This window comes from Maniola jurtina, chromosome Z (genome assembly GCF_905333055.1).
Source record: "Maniola jurtina chromosome Z, ilManJurt1.1, whole genome shotgun sequence".
Classification (NCBI taxonomy): Eukaryota; Metazoa; Arthropoda; class Insecta; order Lepidoptera; family Nymphalidae; genus Maniola; species Maniola jurtina.
This window is the reverse complement of record NC_060058.1, coordinates 3340951-3366078: the sequence shown is the minus strand read 5'-3', so window position 1 is coordinate 3366078 and position 25128 is coordinate 3340951. Positions and strand designations below refer to the sequence as shown.

The 25128-nt window shown below is 36.6% G+C and overlaps 1 protein-coding gene across 18 annotated transcripts in view; it reads right to left on the bottom strand.

The window, feature by feature from the left end:
• The window catches only part of LOC123880334 (basement membrane-specific heparan sulfate proteoglycan core protein-like), a 189292-nt gene that overhangs the window by 121186 nt on the left and 42978 nt on the right, over window positions 1–25128 (bottom strand). For 15 of the 18 annotated variants that reach the window (XM_045928408.1, XM_045928397.1, XM_045928398.1 and 12 more), the window contains exons 2-8: window positions 6936–7056; window positions 6236–6296; window positions 5568–5647; window positions 4888–5050; window positions 3841–4010; window positions 2290–3381; window positions 1052–1165 (exon numbers count right to left, since the gene is read on the bottom strand). In XM_045928408.1, coding sequence (XP_045784364.1) covers window positions 1052–1165; window positions 2290–3381; window positions 3841–4010; window positions 4888–5050; window positions 5568–5647; window positions 6236–6296; window positions 6936–7056 — 1801 coding nt within the window. The remainder of the gene's footprint in view (window positions 1–1051; window positions 1166–2289; window positions 3382–3840; window positions 4011–4887; window positions 5051–5567; window positions 5648–6235; window positions 6297–6935; window positions 7057–25128) is intronic. The other 3 variants (XM_045928411.1, XM_045928414.1, XM_045928415.1) reach the window with 3 other exon arrangements.

Sequence of the window (25128 nt, the reverse complement as noted above, 5' to 3'; positions counted from 1 at the left end):
GTCACACTAATATTATAAAGGCGAAAGTTTGTATGTGTGTGTGTGTGTGTGTGTGTGTGTGTGTGTGTGTGTTTGTTACTTCTTCACGCAAAAACCACTGGACGGATTTGGCTGAAATTCAGAATGGAGATAGATAATATCCTGGATTAGCACATAGGCTACTTTTTATCCCGGAAAATCAAAGAGTTCCCACGGGATTTAAAAAAACCTAAATTCACGCGGGCGAAGTCGCGGGCATCGGCTAGTGAATAATAAATGAATATGACTATTACTTTAACAAAAATTCTGGTCATCTAAATCGTTTAACCAAACGTTGTATTGCTTTAGCAATAAGCCTGCTTTGCAACCCTTCCGCATATATATTTTTTTATTATCATACTTATTGTTTTATGCAATTCACAGGTGGTAGAAGTGAAACTATCAGAAAACTAAACTACGAAATAATAGGAAACACTGTATACTTAATATTCTATCTCATTCGCTCGCAAGTTAAACCCTATCGTACGAGTTTGTCTCTTTGTAGTGTCGCTTTTATGTGCAGTGAGGACTGCAGCTGACAGAAGTGAAGTAAGTTTTTTGTAAATTGTAATTACTTTGTAAATGCGTAAATACGCGTTTTACTCTTTTTGTTACAATGGGTACCGATAGATCCAACGCGACGATAAGGACATACGCAAACTACCAGACCTTATAACAAACAAGAGCCAACCAACAAAATGGTTTTCATGCTCGTATATTTACCAGAAAAATTGATTAAAAAAATTGTAAATTAAAACTATTAAAATTTAGTTTTTACATGTATCGGGTAACCGAGTAATAATAATTACATATTAGTACGTCGATGACGCAATTTTCAACCCATCCGAAAAGCGCCTTAAAGAGATGTTTTAATAAATAGTAAATTAGTAAGTGAAAACATTCACAAGAAAATTCACCTAGACATTATGGAAGGATGCGCAATCAAAAACAAAACATATCGATAAAACTGCATATAGCACCGTCACTCATCCCTGGAAGGAAGACAAAATTCTGAGAGCCAAAATGTACTTACTGTCAGGACAGCCCATTTCGTCGGCTCCATCATCACAGTCTCGTTGGTCGTCGCATCGCTGACTCAACGGCACGCAACGCGTTTCATCGCAACTCATAGCATCGTCTGGACAAGCTGTCAATAAAATAAATAAACTTAACATAAGTATAAATAAAAAATTTATAACACCCCCGACAAGTGAAGGTTACCGTAACTAGAAAAGAGCTGATAACTTTCAAACGGCTGAACCGATTTTCTTGAATTATAGCTAAGAACACTCTCGATCAAGCCACCTTTCAAGCAAAAAAAACTAAATCAAAATCGGTTCATTAGTTTAGGAGCTACGATGCCACAGACAGATACACAGATACACACGTCAAACTTACAACACCCCTCTTTTTGGGTCGGGGGTTAAACAGTTTCATTTTATCAACACTATCAATCCTCACCATCCAATTGCGTCATAACCTTCGGTTGTCTCAATTAGGTCCTCAGATCCCTCAAAGAAGATATTTCTACATTGTATCGGCACAAAAGTCAAAACCTAGGGTTAACATAATGTTGAATAGTTATAGGATCCTTTGCAAAAGAAAATTCATAATCTTCTGATCGTAGAAGTGACTGAAAAAGAGTTTGCGAGAGTTTTTGCCAAAATATTTAATAAAACTTTGACAGCATAGCATCATCGTAAAAAATTTACAGATTTTGTATGTTAATGTTTACTTGATTTTTTCAGCTGACAATATTATGAAACGTTTCGTTCCATTGCGGCCACTTCCACCTATCAAAAGTTTTAGTAAGAACCTACTTAAGTCTTTATTCTAACCGATAAGTATTTTTATCTCTGTTGTAAAGTCCGCTAGGCACTTATTATTATTATTATCATTTGTGACTATGATAATCCAAACACTATCTGTTGTAGATATTCGGGGTGTACTATTATTGTTGACTCTAATTTCGTGTTGCACTTTCGTCAAGACAAGAAAGAAGTAAAGATCTTTTGAGAACGTTAAAGTTTGGTCACCTATCCAAGTATTAGGATCCACTATCATAAATATGTTACAAAGACAAGATGCCCATATGAAGGTGGGTTATATCTGCCTTAGCTATCAGTTATTATTATTATTATGAAACTGAATCTTACTAAGTGTAGTGGCAAAGCAAAGCTATTCTAAGCAAAACTCATAAGGATTTTCTTTAGAAAAGATAAATTATTAGGACGGGTTAAAAACCTGCCAACATATAAAAAGAATTCTCACTGTTATTTCTCCATCCTTCTGGTGTTTCGGTATAAGGTACGTACTCTCCCGGACCTCTATTCTCTGGCCTTTCTTCGCTGGGTCTTCCATAGTCGTTTCCTCTTTCGTCAGGCCTTCTCTCGGTAGGCCGGCCATAATCAGGACTCCCATAGACATTTCCCTCATTGGGTCTTCCCTCATTGGGTCTTCCCTGCTCGGGTCTTTCATAGTAAGGTCTACTTTCATCAGGTCTACCCTCGGTTGGTCTTCCATAGTCACGTCTACCTTCATCGCGTCCACCTTCGTTAGGTCTTCCGTAGTCCCGTCTACCTTCATCGGGTCTGCCTTCGGTAGGTCTTCCATAGTCAGGTCTACCTTCATCGGGTCTGCCTTCGGTAGGTCTTCCATAGTCAGGTCTACCTTCATCGGGTCTGCCTTCGGAAGGTCTTCCATAGTAAGGACTACCTTCGTCGGGTCTGCCTTCGGTAGGTCTTCCGTAGTCAGGTCTACCTTCATTGGGTCTGCCTTCGTTAGGTCTTCCGTAATCCCGTCTACCTTCATCGGGTCTGCCTTCAGTTGGTCTTCCGTAGTCACGTCTACCTTCATCGGGTCTGCCTTCAGTTGGTCTTCCGTAGTCACGTCTACCTTCATCGGGTCTGCCTTCAGTTGGTCTTCCGTAGTCACGTCTACCTTCATCGGGTCTGCCTTCGGTTGGTCTTCCATAGTCAGGTCTGCCTTCATCAGGTCTGGCTTCGGTAGGTCTTCCGTAGTCACGTCTACCTTCATCAGGTCTGCCTTCAGTTGGTCTTCCATAGTCAGGCCTACCTTGATCGGGTCTGCCTTCGGTGGGTCGTCCATAATCATTTGTACTGTCATCAGGACCAAAGAAAAATGTTTCTTCTGTGGGTCTTCCATAGTCATTTCCACCTTCATCGGGTCTAATTTCCTCAGTTGTTTCACTTACGTCAACCCCTATGGGTCTTTCTCCAAAAATGTTGTCTTCATTAGGGTCTACTATGTCAGGTAATGCAGTTGTTTCGGGATTCGCATCACCTCTCTCCGGTTCATTGTACTGATCTTCAGTTTGGTCTATTGCTTCATTGTCCACATATCCTATCAAAACAATAAATACGAACATAAAATAATAAATAAAAATCAACCAATAATACAGAAAAGTAAAATAAAAAGGGACTAAATCAGGAATTTAAAAATTAAATTAAATTATGTACCCAACTTTACAAAATTATAATAAGACAAGATCAGAACTACGTACATACTAAAAAAACCAAAATATAAGTACTGAATTAAGATTTACGGCTTATAAGAATTGAATTTAATTCAATTTCGGTGTAACTTTCATCTGTATGCGTTATGCTCTCAACATTTTAAAATGATTTATTTATTGTTCTATTAACTATCGCCCTCTTACTATCTTTTGTTTTGAGGGTCCCTACAAAGATCTGTTTTATACACAAATAAACTTTACGAAGTACTTTCGATCGATCCTTTGATCGATATACCACTGTATGGAAATGCCCTTCCTATCGAGAAGAACCAGTTAAAAACACAAACCTGAATCAATGACCGTGGCACTATAGTCCTCGTCATTGACGGCTACGTTGCCAAGCATCCTCTTGTTTCTAATATAGTCGCGTAACGTCTCAGAGACTCTATTTGTATCATCTCCAGTAACGACTATGTCCAACGTCACTTTACAGGAGAATTCATCTGCAGGTCGCGATCTGGAAAGAAGCATATTTTTATAAGCTTTGAATGGGAAAACCGCACGTGAGACATTGAAATTTTGCTGAATTTGTCAGTTATTCTACTTCCGACCGAATTGACCACGGCGGCCAATCTTCTTAAAGATTAGTCAACTGCACGGGAGATATTATACCTACTGTACAAGTGAGTAAACACAGGTGCACTCTCTATTCTCTTACTCGCAAGCGATGGGACGGAAATCCTACATGACCGGAGAAAGACCAGGCACAGGACCCACAAGGCTCGTACTCTCCAAGGCACAGGGGTAACACACCACCAACTTCCTAACTCTAGGCTAGTAGTAGTAGTTAGTATAAACTTAGATGTAGCTGCGCAGTTCTAATTCCATGGCGTTACCTAAATAGGGGATCCAACTGAAAATAAGAACTGTATGCTCTTGTGTTGGTACAAATAAAGCTGGGAGCTTTTTTCGGGTTGTAACTTATGATGCAAACTATCCCGTCACTAATTGGTTGGGGTATTTTTTAATTTAAATGCTGAACTGATGATAAAGGCGCAATACAACCGACCTATGTGGAACATTTTTTAATAAATATTTTTAATTTCTGTTCTTTCTCTTTGTCGTTTTTACTGATGAATGTACAGCTGTAGGTACTAATGAATGATAAATGCACATAAATAAAATTAAGGCTTTTTCCTACCAAAGCAGGTCACCCTGGGTGAATTTTGGTCAAAGTTGGTGTACCAGTGTACTTGACTGAAATATTATGTGCAAGCAACTAGACTAAACGTCCCTCTCTAGTTACAGTGTTTAAATATCTTACTTACAAGGTTATTATTTATTTATTACCCGTCGGTTTTGGTCTGGTTAAGAAAAACAGTTTGTCTACTTACTGTATCCTTACTAGGCTTGCCCGATGGGTTCCCGGAAGGTCTCGGAACACTGTGTTGACAGCTTCAGCGAGCGACTTAGAGAAGTTCTGGAACTGAGGTGAATCTCTGTTGGAGTACTTCACGCGATATGGTTCCATCACTACGAAAGTCACCCGAAGTGTCTCTGAAATAACAAATTGTTCTATTTAATAAAAAAATCAACTAACGGACTGAAAACGTACTTACAGTTTAAACTGGTGGATCTAGCATGAAAATTTGCACAGGGGCAATTTGGGCATTGTGTTTGTTCGCAACACTATCGTCGAATAAATGCATTTTCTGGTCCGTTACAGTCTCGGACTTTATGCTTTATTGTATCGATCAATTTATATGACGATATTGCTGGCGCAATGAAGAGTGCTGTGGTTTTATAAATGGAAAGCCCTGTGATAGAGACAATAATTTTTGAATTCATAATTCATAATATTGAACGGTTGGTTCAATGGTTCTTCAATGGTTGAATCTAGTAACCTCTGTATCACGCCACGTAAAACCGTTCAGGGCTATAGGTTAAATAATCTGCAATATATCTGCCCCAGTTCAAGCATTTCCATCTAAGACTGAGCCGAGATCACAGTCATATTCAAGGGCTATCGTGGCATCAAAAAATCAATTGAATAAGTATATTTTTGGTGACTTACTTTCTTTTTCGGGCTCCAACTCTGGCTCTACGGCGCCCGATCCGCCGTTGAGGTCGTTGTCGAGATTGTCATCGTCTCCGCTGCAAACAGATAAAAAAAAATAGTTAATTAATTAAAAATAATCTCAAAGCATTACTTTTTATTGGATTACAAATTAGGTGCTACGTTCAATCCCACCAGGCAGTAGGCAATAAGCGAAAGAAGGAAGCTAGGTTTGAAGGGCTATTCAGCTCAGTTATCTGGAGTATTCTTATGTCAATGTCAAGAATCGGTATTTGGTTCATGAAATCACCACTTCACTACTTAATATTATTATAAATGCGAAAAAACGTCTGTTTGTTGGTTTATTAATTTGCCCTTCAGTTACATCACAACGGGGTGATTGACGTGATTTTTTTGCATCTGTGTATGTATCTGTGGCATCGTAGCGCCTAAACTAATAAACCAATTTTAATTTAGTTTTTTTTGTTTGAAAGGTGGCTTGATCGAGAGTGTTCTTAGCTATCATCTAAGAAAATCGGTTCAGCCGTTTGAAAGTTATCAGCTCTTTTGTAGTTACTGTAACCTTCACTTGCCGGGGGTGTTATAAATTTTTAATTTGTGTAATAATAATAATTAATGTATTTTTAATTTGTGTAGTAATTAATGTATTAATAAAATTAACTTACGTCAGTTCGTCGTCTTCTGTGGCAGTTTCGTCAGGCTCTGGCGATGATGGTTGGAACCAGTCTGAAATTATTAACAAGTTAGATTAGTCTTTAGCAACATAGTCTTCATAAATCTCGTACCTACCTAATGAAAGTACATAGTACGACTATCAAGCAATAACTCCCTTTTAGGGAAGAGGGATATGGACCTTAAACCCAACAATCTGTCACAATGTTGGATGACCACAAATTCCAAAATGTTATCTCGAGATACAAGTTGGATTAAGGTAGGAAAGGCAATCCGAACCACGCAGATGCTCTTGACGATTCAAAAGTACTTGTAAAAGTATAATTGAATAAATAATTTTGAATTATGATTAACCTCGTAGAATACATATAAGTAATATTATTATATACTATAGAATAGAATAGAATACTATACATATAATTTTTTATTCAAATAAACATTTTGGCCACAATTTTTTTTGTTCAGATTTTCAACTTCTTTCAGCTTCTAGAGCTCACAAAAATTGATTGCACACTATCGGACGATATAGTTAGGTATCAGTGGTCGTATCACCATCATTATCAGCCATTAGATGTCCACTGTCTTTTAGAGACTTCCACAGGCCACGGTCTTGCGCTGCCTGAATCCAACGGCTCGCTGCAATTCGTTCGATGTCGTCTGTCAGACATATGGTAACTTTAAAGTTGAACTCACTCCAATTCCAGTCTCGTTTGAGTCTTCGCAAGTGGCCAGTAATCCCTGTGTCTCGGTCCACTTCAAGGAACTCGTTCGCTTCATCCTCACCCTCCAAGTACAGGTCCTCAGCTGCAGAAGCCTGTAAGTTAAGGAAATAATCATGTAAAAATAGAGAAAATAATCTTTACTTCAGAACTAGCAACGTCGCGTACCTACAATCACTACCCAATACCCATATTATACCTAAATGCAAAAGTGTGTCGGTTTGTCCTTCAATGATATCACAACGGAGCAACGGATTAACATGATTTTTGCATGGGTAGTATAGGTAGAGACCTGGAGAGTGACATAGGCTACTTTTTATCCCGAAAAAATCCAACGGGATCTCAAGAACCCAAATCCACGCGGATGAAGTCACGGGCATCAGCCAGTAATTATTAAGGTAATAAATAAAAATATTTCGGTTATTGGAGAGATGACTTTCTTCGCGTACCAATTTTGCATGCCTTTTCTTTCCTCTCTTTGATAACGTTATTGTATCACCTTTGTATACAAAAGTAGATAATGTGATAAGTATATACAATTAGAAGGAGGTTTTGGGATGTCTCCAAGAATAGGTACTTATTGGGATTGGTCTGCGCACGTCCCGCCCCGCCCAAGTAACGATTTCGATTATAGCCCTCCCTCTCGGAACAAGCCGTTTGACCTTCTTGTATGATCCGAAGTCAAATATACTTTTCACTCTTCGCCTACTCGACCACCTTTGACTTCGACTAGCATGCGACAAGGGGGTAAGGCAGTTCGCACACATGGGAGCGCAAGTTTCCCTATTGGGCGACTTAATTTTCTTGGCGATAAAGGCAACATTTACTTATCTCTTGTACTGGCGTATCGCAATTAGTAATTAGGTATTATAATATAGCTTATTATAAAAACGTACACAATCCATACTAATATTGTAAATGTGAAAATGTGTCTGTCTGTCTGCTACGTTTTTATGGCCCAACCGCTGAACCGATTTTAATGAAATTTGGTACAGACTTGGGGTACATCCCGGGGAAGGACGTAGGCTACTTTTTATCCCGGAAAATCGAAAGTTCCTACAGGATTTAAAAAAACCGAAATCCACGCGGGCGAAGCCGCGAGCATCTTCTAGTTTCCAATAAATTAATTTCTAAATTACACTAAAAAAAACATATTTCTAGACTCAACGGTTTAATTGTACATTGATATGTTATTGATTGTACGTTTGTCAGTAAGTATATTATATGCGTAGAAAAGATTTAAAGTAAATTACAAACCTACACCCACCACCATCATGATCCATGAGCCTGCTCCTGAGCATGGGTCTCCTCTCAGAATGGGAGGATTAAGGCAATAGTCCGTCACGCTGGCCAAGTGCAGATTGTCAAACGTCACACACCTTTGAAAATATTATGGAGAACTCTCACGGTATTTTCCTTCACCTAAACGCACATAGTTCCGAAAAGTTAGAAATGCGTGCCCGGGATCGAACTTCCGACCTCTCGAATAGGAGGCGCGCGTCTTAACCACTAAGCTATCACGAACCAGTAGGTATAGTCCGTACAAAATGATTTCTTTTATTTTTTTATTTTAAAGGTCTAAACTTTGGTTTACCTTTTAAATAAGGACTAAAATCGTACTTTTGACATGCTATTTGACACATAAAGTTAAAATGGCGCGTGAGAACTCATTTTTTACGCATTATTGTACAAAAATCACGTCAGTTGTCGGGCTATTATCTTGCTTGTCGCGTCCCTCACACTCGTTTGCGGATCATGTTGGACTAAGTAAAATTGCAAAGAAATCCTTCGACGCGGCCTCCCCCATCTAATTGCGGCTTGAGAGTCGATTTATTTGCGAATCGCTGTTGTGTGTGGCTAATGAGGCCTCTTATTTACCCTCTTTGACTCTCGTTACAAAATACTCGTTTATGAAAAGGATTAATTGCGAGTGCATTTTTTTTTTTGGGAGAGTTTTGTTTGATTTTGGGCGAAGGGCAAAAGCTTTTGAGATCTTAGGGGAAGGGAGACACATTGTGGAATTTAAACTCATCTCTTGTAACTTTTTATAACCCCAAGGGTGTGCTTCTACTGAAGCGGAGCGGAGCGTAGACGTTGTTCAATATACCAATAAGTTTGTTGATGTGTGTGTCTTTTTTGAGCAATTATCAATATCACTTGCTTAAACGGTGAATGAAAACATCGTGAGAAACCTGCAGGTCTGAGAGTTCTCCATAGTATTCTTCATTCTTGTTCTTTGTGGGGTGGTAACTAGCCACGGCCGTAGCCTCCTACCAGACCAGACCAGAGATAAAATAAGAACCATAAATTTCCAAATCGTCCCTGCTACGAATCGAACCTACAACCTCCGACTTATACATACAACCACAGTGCTCTGCATTTCGCCAGGAAGGTCGTCAAAATAATCTTGTTCATAAACACAGAGAAGGACCTTTTCTTTTGCAATACATATATAAAAATGATTTAGACATATTTATTCTTAGTATATTTTACAGACAATGAAAATAATTAAAATCCTAGTATTTTGGCTAGCCGTAGTCTTAGGACTTAAGAAAAGAAGAAAGCGTTCTGGTTTCGTTAACTCAAACAAAAGACCGCCTCAGCGTTTACCCTGCGTTTACCCTGGCATATGTGCACACATGTCTGGATCAAACAAAAGAAACTGCGAAGAAATATACGCCATCAAATAAGTCCCCCGAGTTAACGACCTATTAAAACGACCATTTTTCGAAAGCAAAATCCATACCAATAGTTAAAATAAAAGTCCAAAACCACTACAAAGTAAAAAAATAAATTTGTTGAAGTCGGACGAGCTTCACGCTTAGATTTCTTGTTTATTTTATTACTAGCTGATGCCCGCGACTTCGTTCGCGTGGATGTAGGTTTTAAAAAATCCCGTGCGAACTCTTTGATTTCCGGGACAAAAAGTAGCCTAATTTGCTAATCCAGGGTATAATCTATCTCCATTCTAAATTTCAGCCCAATCCGTCCAGTAGTTTTTGCGTGAAGGAGTAACAAACACACACACACACACACACATACACACAAACTTTCGCCTTTATAACATTAGTGTGATGCTCGCCCGACTTAATATACATGTGTAGAAACAAAAAATATTTTTTACTTTGTAGTGGTTTTGGGAGTCGGTTTTTTAATTTTTTTTTATTTGAAACTTTCTAGTGTAAGTAGTCATTCTTGGTACCTAAAATATCAATTCACCATCGCAAATTCCCGAATCCCCACGCTGCGGCGTAGGAGTTCAGTAACTTGTAGCATCAGGGTTGAGGTGTTGGATTCAGACGGAAACTTCTGCTATCAATTTAAAAAAAATGCAAATTGGTCCCAAAACCTCGAAAAAAACAGTGTACTGCAGTACATACATTAAAAAAACGTGATATTTGACACATAAAGTTAAAAAAAGTTGCTCGAGAAATCTTTTTTACGCGTTATAAATAGTACTATCAGTTTATAAAAATATCCACTCGTCCAATATTATATCCGGTTAAAATTATTTGTCATGAACTTAATAAATTTAACGAGTCCCAAAAAGCGAAACGCCGACGAGAGAATACGAAAGAAAAATAAAACACTCAGATAAAAAATGCTCGCCTCGTTAATATTTTGTGAAAATAACTCAATTTTAATAAAGCTGTTTTAATTTCATGGGGCACACACCATATGCATTTCACACCCTTAGAACGAGTTTTATAGTTTACGGATGGTGATCAAGTGCGAGTCAGACAAGTAATTTCAAATCAGTATAAAAATAATTCGCAAGATAATGATGGACAACGCCATCTCGATGTGATTTAATAAACTACATTTGGTCGGGAACACCTCTCTTTACCTATTGTATTTTAACCACAAAACAGTTTTTGGATTTCTTCCTTTACTTGTATTATATGACATTGCTACCTGCTAAAAATTAATGATTCTAGGTCAACGACGAGTACCCTATCGGTTTTCATTTCCTTTTCTTGACTGACTTGACAGACAGACAGACAGACAACGAAGTGATCCTATAAAGGTTCCTTTTTTCCTTTTGAGGTACGGAACCGTTAAAAACAATTCGATATCAAGTATAAGCGTACCTTTACAACCAGCTTCCTTTATGTGAAATAAAAATATGTAGAAGAAAAAGAACTTTAGGTTTATGTTGCTTTGGCGGAATATCGAAAGCTATCGAAGATGTCGCAACATTGAAACTGGTACTAGGGATTCAACACACAACCGGTCGGCGAGCGATACCTACTGTAAATCAGACAGATTTAATTACATTTCAGTTTATTGCAAAATAATATGTGTTTTTTTGAAGCTACCTTTAACCATGTAAAAATCGGTCAAGTGCGAATTGGGCCTCCCTCTTTTATGGTTCCGTACATAATTATGAACATAATATTTTAGTCACGGCTTACGAATCATTTTATACTAGATGACGCCCGCGACTTCGTCCGCGTGGATTTAGGTTTTTTGAAATCCCGTGGGAACTCTTTGATTTTCCGGGATAAAAAGTAGCCTATGTGCTAATCCAGGATATTATCTATCTCCATTCCGAATTTCAGCCAAATTCATCCAGTAGTTTTTGCGTGAAGGAGTAACAAACATACACACACACATACAAACTTTCGCCTTTATAATATTAGTGTGACATCCTTGTTTTCAGTATTTGTTGTTTCAACACAGTTACAAATACTGAAAACAACTTACAATACTTTATATTTAATTAAAATATTATTTATTAAAAAATTTACAGTAAAACTTAAGCTAGCCTTATCTGTGACAAAGTCGCAAAATTTTGGCCGTTAAAAGTAACATGAAAATAATGTGTAAATATCTTTTGGTAGCTTAAGGTCGAGTGGGGGAAAGCATCATTAAAGCCCATCTAATGAAGGCGCGCCTCTAATTGTTTTCTCAATTAGTGAACGATAGGATAACATAAGCCGAACTCAGAAGCGGTAAAACTTTTAAGAAAAATTATTAAATCTACATGAAAACAATTGAAAAAAAATTGCAAAATGATTCCTAAATTTGAGAGAATGGTCCCCAGGATGAAAGCTATCTCTGTACCAGATAGATGATGGCAGTGACGTCATCCACTTAGATTTTTTTTTTAATCCTGTGGGAACTCTTTGATTCTCTGGAACATAGCCTATGTTCATCCCCCGGATGCAAGCTTTCGATATCAATGAAGATATTCCCGTAACTTTCGTGAGCCGTCAAAAGCTTGCAAACAGACGAGCACACTTTCACATTTATAATATTAGAATAGATATAGATAAGGACCTGCTTTATACAGGTAGAATTTCTGAAAATATCCTTTTTATCGATTTCTTCCAGGCAGCTCATAATATAAAATCGAAGTATAAACACCATATAATATAACTAATATAATAATAACCCTACCGGATCCATACATTTAATTATAAAAGATAAATCAATAATAATAAAATGATTCGATCAGGAAATGCAACGTTCAACCAAATAGGACCGTGCCGTATAATTGCTAGGGCTGAACGCTTATAGGTATGTTTAGAGAAAGAGTTTCCACCTTCTTTGTGGAAAAATATATTAAAATCTGACTAAAAAGATTAGGTACAGTTGAAAAGTTTACAACAGAACCGAAAAAATAAAGTATCTACAAAAATTTAACACAGCATTTTTAACCTATCTTATATGTATAAATTACCTAAATAATAAATATACGCAGTTAGGCGGATATAATCTTGTTTTCATAGAAAAATAATTGTAATAAAAATGAAATAAAGAATACTTTCTTCTATGGGAATATAAAAATGTAGCAGGTACGGTAGTCTAATACCAACCAACAATTAAAGTTAATTGTTTATTATTTTGGGACTTCTCTTGGCTCTAGTGGTTGCCAACCCTATGAAAAGTTGGATGCCTAATCTAATTTTCAGTCCATTACACTTCAAGCGTAAGTTAAAATGAGACTGTATGAGTAGGGTCTCGTCATATGGAGACAATTTCACGTACACGGCGTGTTGACAGTGCTGCACGGCAGGCAGAATGAGAATCGTTTAGCCAAAGTCAAAGTCAAAATCATTTATTCAGAGTAGGTACAATTGTTCTCCTTTTGATGGTCGAAATTGTTGTTTAAAATGAAGTCTAAGTCCACGGTGATCACGTGCGGATTGGTAGACTTCACACTCCTTTGAGAACATTATAACTCTCAGGGCATGCAAGACCTCACGATGTTTTCCTTCAAGTTAAAACAAATTGCTTAAAACGCAGTTATGCTATGTTTATAAAAGCAGAAACACAATGATATAACACAGCTTTAAAATGAGAAACTACGTTTGTATGGAGCAAGTGACGGAGGGCAGCTATGTCTAGAATCTTGGGTTTTTTAACACACTGACAGACGATTATAGGAAATTCAATGGGCTCTTCAAAAAATTTAAACCTACGCACATTAAGTCGAGGGAAATGGTTATGTGCAGATAGTTATTTAAAAGAAAAATAAAACCGGGTAAGTGCGAGTCGGACTCGCAGACGGAGGGTTCCGTTCTATGGTAATAGAAATAATGAATTAAGATTAAGAAGATCTTATTTGGTCATGAACACTTTTCAATTATTTTATTTATTAACATAAATGTACCCAGCTACGTATGTACATAAATGCAATGTTATGTGGTTACCCACAAATTCACTGTTTTCGGATTTTTCCTTTACTTGTGCTATTAGACATTGCGACTAGTCAAACATGATTCTAAGTTAATAGGTACCCTATAGATTTTGATTACCTTGGATTGACAGACAAGACAGACAGACAACGAAGTGATCCTTTTTTAACCGACTTCCAAAAAAGGAGGAGGTTCTCAATTCGTTGGAATCTTTTCCCCCCCCCTTTTTAGGTACGGAACCCTAAAAATAATGTATTTAAATGGCATCAACAAATCACCACTTACGAATATTAAACACTAGTGTGTAGACAATCAAACCAATCTGTATAAATCATCATCACGTGATTGCCTTCTGTAATAATAAAAATGATAGGTGTATTATTTGTATTGAAATGCTAATATTATTTCATCGTTTCTCTGTAGCATTAGTTAAATTGTAATTTCACCCGACTTTGGCAAAACCAAAGGAAGGGTTATGATTTTACGTATAGTAAATTATGATATTTCTATGTATGTCTGTATGTTTGCATTTATGTGTAGCGTCTCAACTACTGACCCAATTTTAATGAATCAGGTTTCAATCGATTTATCATTAAGGTCCGGGTGATATAAGCTACATTTTCATATTATGAACAAACTTTCAATTCCACAATCAATTTTAGACTTGCCTTTACACAAGTTTAAAAAATCTATTAAAAGTATGCTCCTGGAAAAAGCTTATTATACAATCGAAGATTATGTAAATGACAAAAAAGCTTGGATTTGATTCGCTCCAGCAATATACGGCGCTGCAATTGCTTGTATACAGTATGGCATATTATTGTAAATTGTACATTTGAAAAGAGCAACCGCCGAGTTTCTTGCTGGTTCTTCTCGGTAGGAACAGCATTCCGAACCAGTGGTAGATTATTTTGACGATTCAAAAGCACTTGTAAAAGTTTAATTGAATAAAAATAATTTGAATTTGAATTTGAATTTCTAGATTTATTTACGTAAGTATAGTTAGACAAAAAAATTTAAACATCAATATAAGGATTTTGAATTTTGATGGAGTAAAATTAAGTCAGTAATATAGTCAGTAAAATTATTTCGAAATCACATAGACTTTGTGCATACATTTATTAGTAGGGATAGTAATAAATTATGTTAAAATTCTCGGTAAATAATAATTAGTTATTTATTTTCGGGTACGTACAATAAAGTTTTTAAAACTCTATTGCCTGGCTATTTCGTATATTTTTGCATAAATCCACAGTATGTTATCAACAGATTATATAAAACACTTCACAAACAGTTTCGCGAGTTAAATGAAAATCGTTGCCCCTGAAGAGGAATATTTGACTATGTATGAGTATCATATTTTTTAAATAATAAAAATGTTATACCTGTTGAATTGATTTTAACATTGACTTTAATAATTTACTTGCGGAATCTCATCTTTAGAAGAATTACTTTCTTTATGTATGTGATCGTTTCTATCGTCATGCTTCAATATTTTTTTGAAAATAATACATACAGGTTGTTTGGTAAATAATTAGTATATAATGACGACACGTACCCATGCTACTTTGATCTGATAAATACAATGCTGAAGTAAAATGACGAAATAAAATTATAAAAATTTCCATACAAAATATGTAGTATGGAAAGTAAATAGTATGGAAATTTTATAATTTTATTTCATCATTATACTTCAGCATTGTATTTATCAGATCAAAGTAGCATGGGTTCGTGTCGTTTTTATATACTAATTACCAAACACCCTGTATATAGCCTATGTCACTCAGAAATAATGTAACTTTCTACTGGTGAAAGAATTTTTGAATTCGGTTCAGTAGTTCTATAGATTACTTCCTACAAACAAACTTACAAACTTTACCTCTGTATAATATCAGTATAGATATAGATTGATGACAAAATTGTGTTGTTATTTCATCGGACGTCTTGGTAGATGGAGTAGATATCACTCATTGAACTAAGCAACAGTGTACACCGCTGCATCGAGATTCGTAGTATTCGTGGTAGGGGTAACTCTGTTTATTTTATCAATAATTTTAACAAACAGATGAGCCACACGTACCAAGAATCCAGCGATGACGTTATTTCGTTCCATGTTTGTAATACTGGGTGCCCCTGTCTGCCACACCAATATTATAAGTCACTTTAATTAGGCCGCTACTCTAGATTTCTCTCTGAGTCATTTTTAGGGTTCCGTACCTCAAAAGGAAAAATGGAATCCTTATAGGATTACTTTGTTGTCTGTCTGTCTGTCCGTCCGTCCGTCCGTCCGTCGTGTCTGTCAAGAAAACCTATAGGGTACTTCCCGTTGACCTAGAATTATGAAATTTAGTAGTTAGGTAGGCGTTATAGCACAAGTAAAGGTAAAAATCCGAAAACCGTGAATTCATGATTACTTACATCATTTAAAAAAAATTAAAATGTGTTTCAATTTTCAAAGTAAGATAACTATACCAATTGGGGTATCATATGAAAGGACTTTACCTGTTTATTCTAAAACAGATTTTTATTTATTTTTATGCATAATAGTTGTTGATTTATCGAGCAAAATGTCGGAAAAATTACCCGAGTACGGAACCCTCAGTGCGCGAAACTGATTCGCACTTGGCCAGTTTTTCTTATCGCTGTGACCCCTTTCCACCAATTATAAAATGATACCAAACGCACTCAGGTCTGAGAAGAGCTCACAACAAACTCAGCCGGGTATTCTTTTTTAAATATCACCACTTTACAAAATCACTTAAACTTAATAGAACGATCAAAGCTGTTTGGCAACTCATTCCCAAGCTTTCTTATCATTTAAAAATCCTTTAAATTGTAATAGAATTAGTCAACAAGCTTACTACAACAGTTATAACATTTAGTCCAATTGCACCCAAACGCAGTTAAATTTAAAGTTAAGCATGGATAAGCATAACAATAACTCTTATCCAGTACTTAAAGTTTCTTTGATTATAAGACATAATAAGAAATAGAGATGCATACTTAGTAAATATTCTCTCGCATTGAAATAAGGTTAGCACGTTATTCGATTTTGTATCCAGTCACAGAAATCTCGTGTGCTTGTCAGGTTATTATGATATTTCATGAATAGTAGGGTTGGCATATTTAAACTGAAGTATAAACTATTAAGTTCATCCTTATAAGCAAATATTAATAATGGTAATCTCGGGAACTCATGATCCGATTCTAAAAATTACTTTACTGATAGATATTCGTAGCTTCTTTATCCCCGAGTGCTATAGCATATATATTTTTTTAAATAAGAATATTAGCCATGCTAATCATGACTAATACTCCCCTTACCCCACCAATTAAGCGTAAAGCTTGTGCCAGGAGTGGGTACGACAATAGCGCAACGGGTGGGGTTTGAACCGCCGACCTTTCGGAATTCAGTCCGCTCCTCAACCGTTGAGCTATCGAGGCTCTAAAAATTATAAATATTCTACCCGAACGAAGCCAGACGGATTACGGATTATAATAAAACTCTGACGTACAGACAACGCACACCATAAAATGAGTTTCGTAGGAATTTTTGAAAATTGTTCATTATGAAACTGAGTTGATTCATTAAGGAGTTGTTGCTAGTTGTTTATTTACAAACTGACCTACCGCTGTTATTGTTTTTATATAGTACGCGACCTGTCGCGTCAGGCAATCAGGGCGGGAAAGCCCCGCACATCCGCACAGCCCCCGCGCTAACCCGGTGCGGTTGATGTGCGGGTGTGCGGGGCGTCCCCCGCCTCATACCCCGATTGCCATCGCGACCTGTCGCGTAAAAGTCAAAATCATTTATTCAAAGTAGGTACAATTGTACTCCTTCCTTTTGATGGTCGAAATTGTTAAATTTGTACGATATAGTGGTGATAATTAATTACGTAACTTAAAACTAAAGCTACGAGGGTTCCAAACGCGCCCAAGTCTGAGAAGAGCCCACAACAAACTCAGCCGTACTATACAATAAGGTTTGATAAATATCCACACGGGAAAAAATAATATAAGTATAAAAATAAGAATAAATAATTAAGTAGTACCTAGTAAACTTTGAACATTCGACTTTGACTGCTAATACCATAAATATGTGCTAATACACAGTCGTACGTTTAAAAGGAAGAGATCCTACAACTCAAAGGGTGCATACTTTTGAGTTATGGAAGAGTACGATAACAACTTTGTTTTGTGTGCTGGCAGAGTCGAGAGTTTGAAACGTTCTTCAGATTGCTCTCCGAAATTTCAACATTTTCTTCAAGTAAGAAGTACCTAAAAGCTGGCACCTACCTAGTAAGACGAGCTTTTGAGGTTTCAGCAATACGAATTTATCGGTAAGAGACAGTACGATGTTATAAATGGTACATATACTACATGATATGATTTATTTACTACTAAATGACCCCGTGCTGTGTGGATTTAGATTTTCGAAAATCCCATGGGAATTTGACTTTACGGAATAAAAGTTGCCTATGTCAAATTCCGTGCACAAGTTACCTCTGTACCAAATTTCATATAATTCGGATAAACGGATGGGCCCCTAAGAATTCTTTTATTTCCAGGATAAGGATATGTCCGTCCCTGGGATGTAAGCTAACTCTGTACTTATTAAAATTGGTTAAACTGATGTGCGGTGAAAAGCTAGCAGACAGACCGACACACTTTCGCATTTATAATATTAGTATGGATGATGTTATATCGAATTACGTTTTTGACAAAATATAAACTGGTAGGTACTGACATGCAAACTTACTTAACGAATTATTTTTGTATGAGTGAATTGCTAAAAATCGATACTATCCCGTTAGATACTATTTCTGTTCCCTTATCTAGAATTCTGTCTATTATACATTTAAAGATTGAAACTTTTTTTTTAAGTTTAAAAAATATGTACGTTATATGAGAATATTCTTGGCGCACGGATATATCCATATATACAGATTCGTAGATTTCGTTAAAATTAGTTAAACGAATGGGCCGTCAAAAGGTAACAGACAGACAGACAGACACATTGAATTCAGTATTAATATGGATTTAAGTTTGGAAAATCTCATCCTACATTGCAGTGAGGTCTGAATTATACCTTTATGTCGGCTGTGCGAGGAGACGTGCAGAAAATAAGATTATAAAAATTCAATACGCATTGTGTCAGAGACAGTGTCGTGCCGTGTGAGTAATTGAATGAAAAGTTCATATAGATACACCTACCATATTATTTACTTGTTTATTACTACGGATTCAACATGATTAAGAAAGAAGAAGGGTTTTTAATCACATAGTCTGAAGGCCATAGTCTGCCACGCTGGCTCATTTGGCAGATTTCACTCTCCGTTGAGGACATTATAGAGAACTATAAGGTATGCAGGTTTGCTCGCGAGGTTTTCCTTCGCTGTTAAAGTTAATAAAATACAATAAGTGTAATGCCTCTTTATATGAATGACTCACGCACCATCTATTGTTAGGAACCTTAATCGTAATCGGATTAATGTTAGTTTATAGGAACGCATGAGGGACAAAAAAACAAATTCAGATGTGTTTGTAATCGTCCTACTAATATTATAAACGCGAAAGTTTGTATGTCTGCATGTTTGTTACTCTTTCACGCATAAACTACAGGAAGGATTTAATTTTGCTTGAAATTTAGAATAGAGATAGATTATAACCTGGATTAACACATAAGCTACTTTTATCCCGGATAATCATCCCGTATAAATGAGTTCCTACGGTATTTTTAAAAACCTTTTTTTTATTTTATTCAATATAGGTAAGCGCTTGACCACAATCACACCTGATGGAAAGTGATGATGTGGTCTAAGATGAGACGCGTTTACCTATATCCACGAGAACGAAGTCGCGGGCATCAGCTAGTTGTTATAATAATTAATGAAGAGTCAGAATCGATCGGGCAACTGTTAAAGAATAAATAAATGGTTTCCTACCTAAAAAAAATTTGCTTGAACTTGAAACTGACCTGCTTAACCGCACGACTGAGAAATGCCGATATAAAACTGTACCATGAGGATTAAAAAAGGATTAAAAAGAAACAAAGAACCGGTCGTACTACTTTCTTCCCCTAAAGTATGTCGCCTGTTACTTGTTAACTCTTATGATACTTTTATAATATTTGAAATACAGATATTTCGAAAAATTGGCACTAAGAACTTTCCCTTTGCATTGTATTCCCCATTGTTGACAGTGGTGACCCCTTCCCATTATTCATACCATGATATATAATTTTTGGGATGAGTTGGGTACCCATATCCTTGCGCAAAAAGGGCTATTAAGGAGAACCAATTATAAAGTAGCTAATTATAAATAGATTTATACTAGTACTATACTAGTAAGTTATAAGGTTGTATAGATCAACAAAGCAGAGCATTTTGTAATTGATTTGATTGTTTTTAAACTCAATGTTATGTTCAATTTCCTATATCTTCATTTTAATGAGTTATTAAAAAAATCTGCTGAGCAATTTTATATAAGGCACTAGTCCCACCTCCGGCGAGGAAGCAACTAGCTATTAATTATTTTATCGCTCAAGAAATCGATATAATATGATTCGTTCCGTCTTAATATACCTAAGAAATCAATATATTAACATTTGGTCCCTGTTTGTGCACACTGCCGGCGAGATTTTTTCTCTCATAATTTGTTACAGCGGCAAAGATATTTTGAGATCTTTATAAGATTCGCTCAGCGATGCCCTCTTAGACTCACAACCGCGCGTTGTGAGTCTTAGAAAAAAGTATCTTAGTAAGACATGTACAGGATCTCATTAACCCCCGACTCAAAAAGAGGGGTGTTATAAGTTTGACGTGTGTATCTGTCTGTGGCATCGTAACTCCTAAACTAATGAACCGATTTTAATTTAGTTTCTTTTTGTTTGAAAGGCGGCTTAATTGAGAGTGTTCTTAGCTATAATCCAATCAGTTATCAGCTCTTTTTCTAGTTACTGTAACCTTCACTTGTCGGGGGGTGTTCTAAATATTTTTATTTACACTTGTTTTACGTGTGAAATACGCGGACAAAGCGCTTATGTATGGTATATCAGCGTGAGTCGGCTAGCTGCAGGCGCACATACCTACTTATATACGATCTGCACGGACCAAATATAAACGAAAATGGTAACCTTGATTTAAATACCTGAAAAAAGCATGGTTGATCAACCGATATACCTACAAGCCATTCAAAAGCTATATGTTATGAGCCTTTGCCAATGTTAACACTAAACAGTCATAATTACTTTATACATTACTTTACATTATTCATTAGACTTACAATACGACGCGACGCGACGTTGAAACCAATATTGTGTGACTATGAATAATTCCTGTTGCTAAGAACTTATAAGGGCACATGCTCACTACAAAATAGTATAAGATCTTTTTGATTTGTTTCTGGTGCAATCTCCCACTCATTACGATATACGATTTTTGCTGAATCAAATCAATATTATCAAGCCACGGGCTTAGATGATGTCATATTCATTACTTTCACATGTCATTTTTTATAACATTACTTCTATGCAGCTTGCTCAATGTATAGTCTTTTGGAGCGGATAACGAAAGTTCACTAAAGAAACTAATTTTAAGCCCAAATGAAACATAACATGCGATTACAGTGCAGTTGCATAGTGTTGCTTAGTGTTGCAACCCTGGGTGGACCTTGGCTTGGTCAAGCAAAGTTCGCTATCAGAGGCGATCAGGTGCAGCTTCCTTCCAGCTTCAAATCCGCGATCCAGAGTGTCCCGAGGTCTTCCTCGGCCTTTATAACTCTCTGGTTTGCCGTCTTTAGGAAACAACTTGTTCAGAGTTCTTGCGTTTTACATGTCCCGCTCATTGCATTATTTGAACGTTATTCGTTATGACAACATCTGGTTCTTTAAAAAGTGTGTGATTGTAACGAATGCACCAAAAATCATTATCCTGAATAAGCACCAAAAACCCTTCTTAAACCCTTATGAACTATATGAACACGTTACAATTATTAAGCACGCAGTGGCGAGTATGTTATCACCGCGCGCTTCGTAGTGCGAATGCCTTTCCCGTAGTTCCTTATATTCGCTCATAAGAGTCGCATGTCCAACGTTTCCGTCGCGCGTTGTGTGTGTTACAGCCTTAACTGTAACGTACTTTGAGCGACGCATTCATAGGTGCCCCTCAGTCATTTTGTGATGAATGCCATTTTTAGCGCGGGTTTCAAAAACAAGTCTTTATGTCAATTCGTCAGATATGGTTCAAGGTTCCTCCGAGCATGTGATGACGTCATAAATGATGTAATCAGTAATGTTAATAAAGATAGCATTGAAATATCCGTAAACGGTTTTTCGTCGCTAATGTATTATGAGTTATGACCTCTCATGACAATACAGGATAAGGCTCAAGGCGAATTGGCGGAGAGTTGAAATGACGAGTCAATTTGCGCAGATCAAGGCATCTTATCTAATATGAATCAACCTCATTTCTGTGTCAAAAGAATGGTGCGGGAATGAAAAAGAGGGAAAAGGGAAAATAAAATAGACTATTCGCCCCATACTTTAGAACATTACGTATTGGATTTATGTCTTTATAAGAAATGCAACGGAGGCCGTGGAGCCGTGGCCAAATGACTGAATCTAGTAAGCAACGCAGTATGTCTCTCTCACCGGGAGTTAGGTTTTATTCCGTTTGCTGTGGAAACCCTGGAGCCATGGAGTTTTAGTGCTAAAAAATTCTGCGGTCAATAGCCTCATCGGGCGACAAAAGGGCTGACTCATTTCTTGCGTCCAGGATCAGGCTGGCTGTTCAATGCGGAAGTGCCTCCGGAGCGGAAGTCAGTATCTGAGCAACATTTCACACAGCCATCATTTGTATTTTAGATTAAATAATAAATAATACTTTACTTAAATTCTTTTTAACCCCCGACCCAAAAAGAGGGGTGTTATAAGTTTGACGTGTGTATCTGTGTATCTGTGTGTCTGTGTATCTGTGTATCTGTGTATCTGTCTGTGGCATCGTAGCGCCTAAACGAATGAACCGATTTTAATTTAGTTTTTTTTGTTTGAAAGATGGCTTGATCGAGAGTGTTCTTAGCTATAATCTAAAAAAATTGGTTCAGCCGTTTAAGAGTTATCAGCTCTTTTCTAGTTTTCTTGTAGAAAAGAAGGTTAGATAACCGTTAGGTTCATAAGATTATGTCAATAGACAAATGTCAAGCTGTCAAGATGGACGTTGCCTAAATACATAATTATTTATTTGAAAATGATGTTTTGGAAAACTCTGATACTTCGGATCGTCGGGGGTGTTATAAATTTTTAATTTACACTTGTTATAAGAGTGCCACGATAGATACTAGATACCAACTAAGAAGATTATAAGCAACAAACGGAGATAGAAACAGAAGTATGATGTTAATACGCCTTTCAAGTTTCAAGAAAAAGACAAAACAAAAATAGCAGTGCTCTTCTCAGTTAGAACGCACAGTATTAGGTAAGGACCGAAAAAGTTGCAAACTATAGGACCGAACACACATCTGTGACGCACAAAATCTTAAAAAAGGGCTCCCTCAGCCTTGATGCTATAATAGTCATAAGAAATACTTACTACGAAATTGCTGTTTTTCAGGTGATCCCTAAAAAATATTAGATTGACCTAGTTATAAGTTTTATTGTAACATTAAAAAAAATCCGTCACGCTCACGACGGGTTCCGTATACTATCGTACTACAAATAACACTTTTTTTTTTTCATGGCGACTATTTTGAAATTTATATTATTTGTTGTTATAGCGGCAATATAGAAATACACATTCTGTGAAAATATCAACTCTCTACCTATTACGGTTCACGAGATACAGCAAGCTGATGGATAGATGAACAGACGGACGTTCCCTTCGGGTACGGACCCCTGAAAACGTAATGATGAAAACATGAGAACATCTACCTGGCCCGATTTTTTCTTTTATATAGGAAACCATAATATTTTTACATGCTCTACCATTTTTAGATGCATACATGATGCATAGGATCGTTGTCATACTGTCGCGATGTATAGGTAAGCTTAGGTTTATACATTTATACAAAGTCACTTCGAGCGCGCGGTGTGATGACGACGGATGCGTTATTATAATAGCACGGATGTCATCAAAAAATCAATTCAATGAAAATAACCCGTCTATTGTTATAGTAGTCACGTAAAAATGTACAGAATGATATTACAATTTTTCTACTTGACACCAAGTGAATTTGACTCTTATCTCACTTAGTGGTAAGTAACGGTGCAAGTCTCAGGCTGAGAACTAAAGAGCGTACTTTTTTACTAAGGCTTAAGTTTCAAGTAAAATGAGACAAAATATAATTTATATATATAATTTATACCAGCGGTATAACGTTGTCTCATTTTAACAGAGTCTTAAATCTGAGCAAAGTCAAAGAACTATCTATAGATCTAGGCCTAAGAAGGAAGCGGAACTTTAAAAAAAACCACTCGACTCGCACACGAAGGGTTCCGTTATTCCATATTATAACAATATATAACACTAAGTATTTACGTTTTTAAATATATTGTTTTTTTTTAATTCGCCATCTTGATTTTTTACTCAGGGGCAATTATAGAAATACACACTGAAAATTTCAACTCTCTACCTCTTACGATGCATGAGGTACAGCTCGCTGACAGACGTATGAACAGAACAGACAAGATAGGGTTACATTGGCACCTTTTGGGCACTGCCTAAAATACAAAATCACCAAAATTAAAATTTCCAAAATTATAAATATAATTTCTGCAAAGTTTATCGACACCCCACTAGCAAACTTCAAAAATAAATTTTATGTACGAAATGTGCCTTTTACAGAGTACGTACGTAAACAATAAACATTCACTCATTATTTTATTTGCAAACAGAGCGAGAAATGATTGCTTTTGTAATGAAGTAATATGTGTAGGTGGTACATGCACTAGAAAGCTCAGAAGCTAAAAGATGTTTATATCGTAATATACCATAGTGTTTGTAAAGTAAGGCATCTTATAAGTTTAACGTGGAGTTGGTTCCACAGTTTGCATGTGCGTGGAAAAAAGGAACTGGCATTAGTACGATTTGAAAAAGTATCGTTATAAATATCATTTAACCTTAATAAAAAAGTGTAACCTAGTAAGATAAAAGCCTCAAGTATCCAAGTTTTCGACTGGAGTAAAGCTAGACATTTTTTAAATCTAGATCTCGCGCGCCACGCCGCGTAAGGGTCCTTTGTCACAGCGCTCTTCTCCTAAGCAATTGTTAAACAGTCCCACACCCGGCTTACATACCACAAGTACGAACGGAGGCTTTGTGAGTGTCTTGTACTGAGACTTTACATTGATTTACTCTTCATCACTTCCATCTAGATACGATCTAGATACTTATTAGTGCTTTTAAGCTCACCTCCATTAACTATACTTAATTATCGAATTATAATTAACAGACCTATTTTTACAGATTTTTTTTAGATATAATCAACGAAATTCATTAACAGGCGAAAGTCATTAACCAATATATTCTT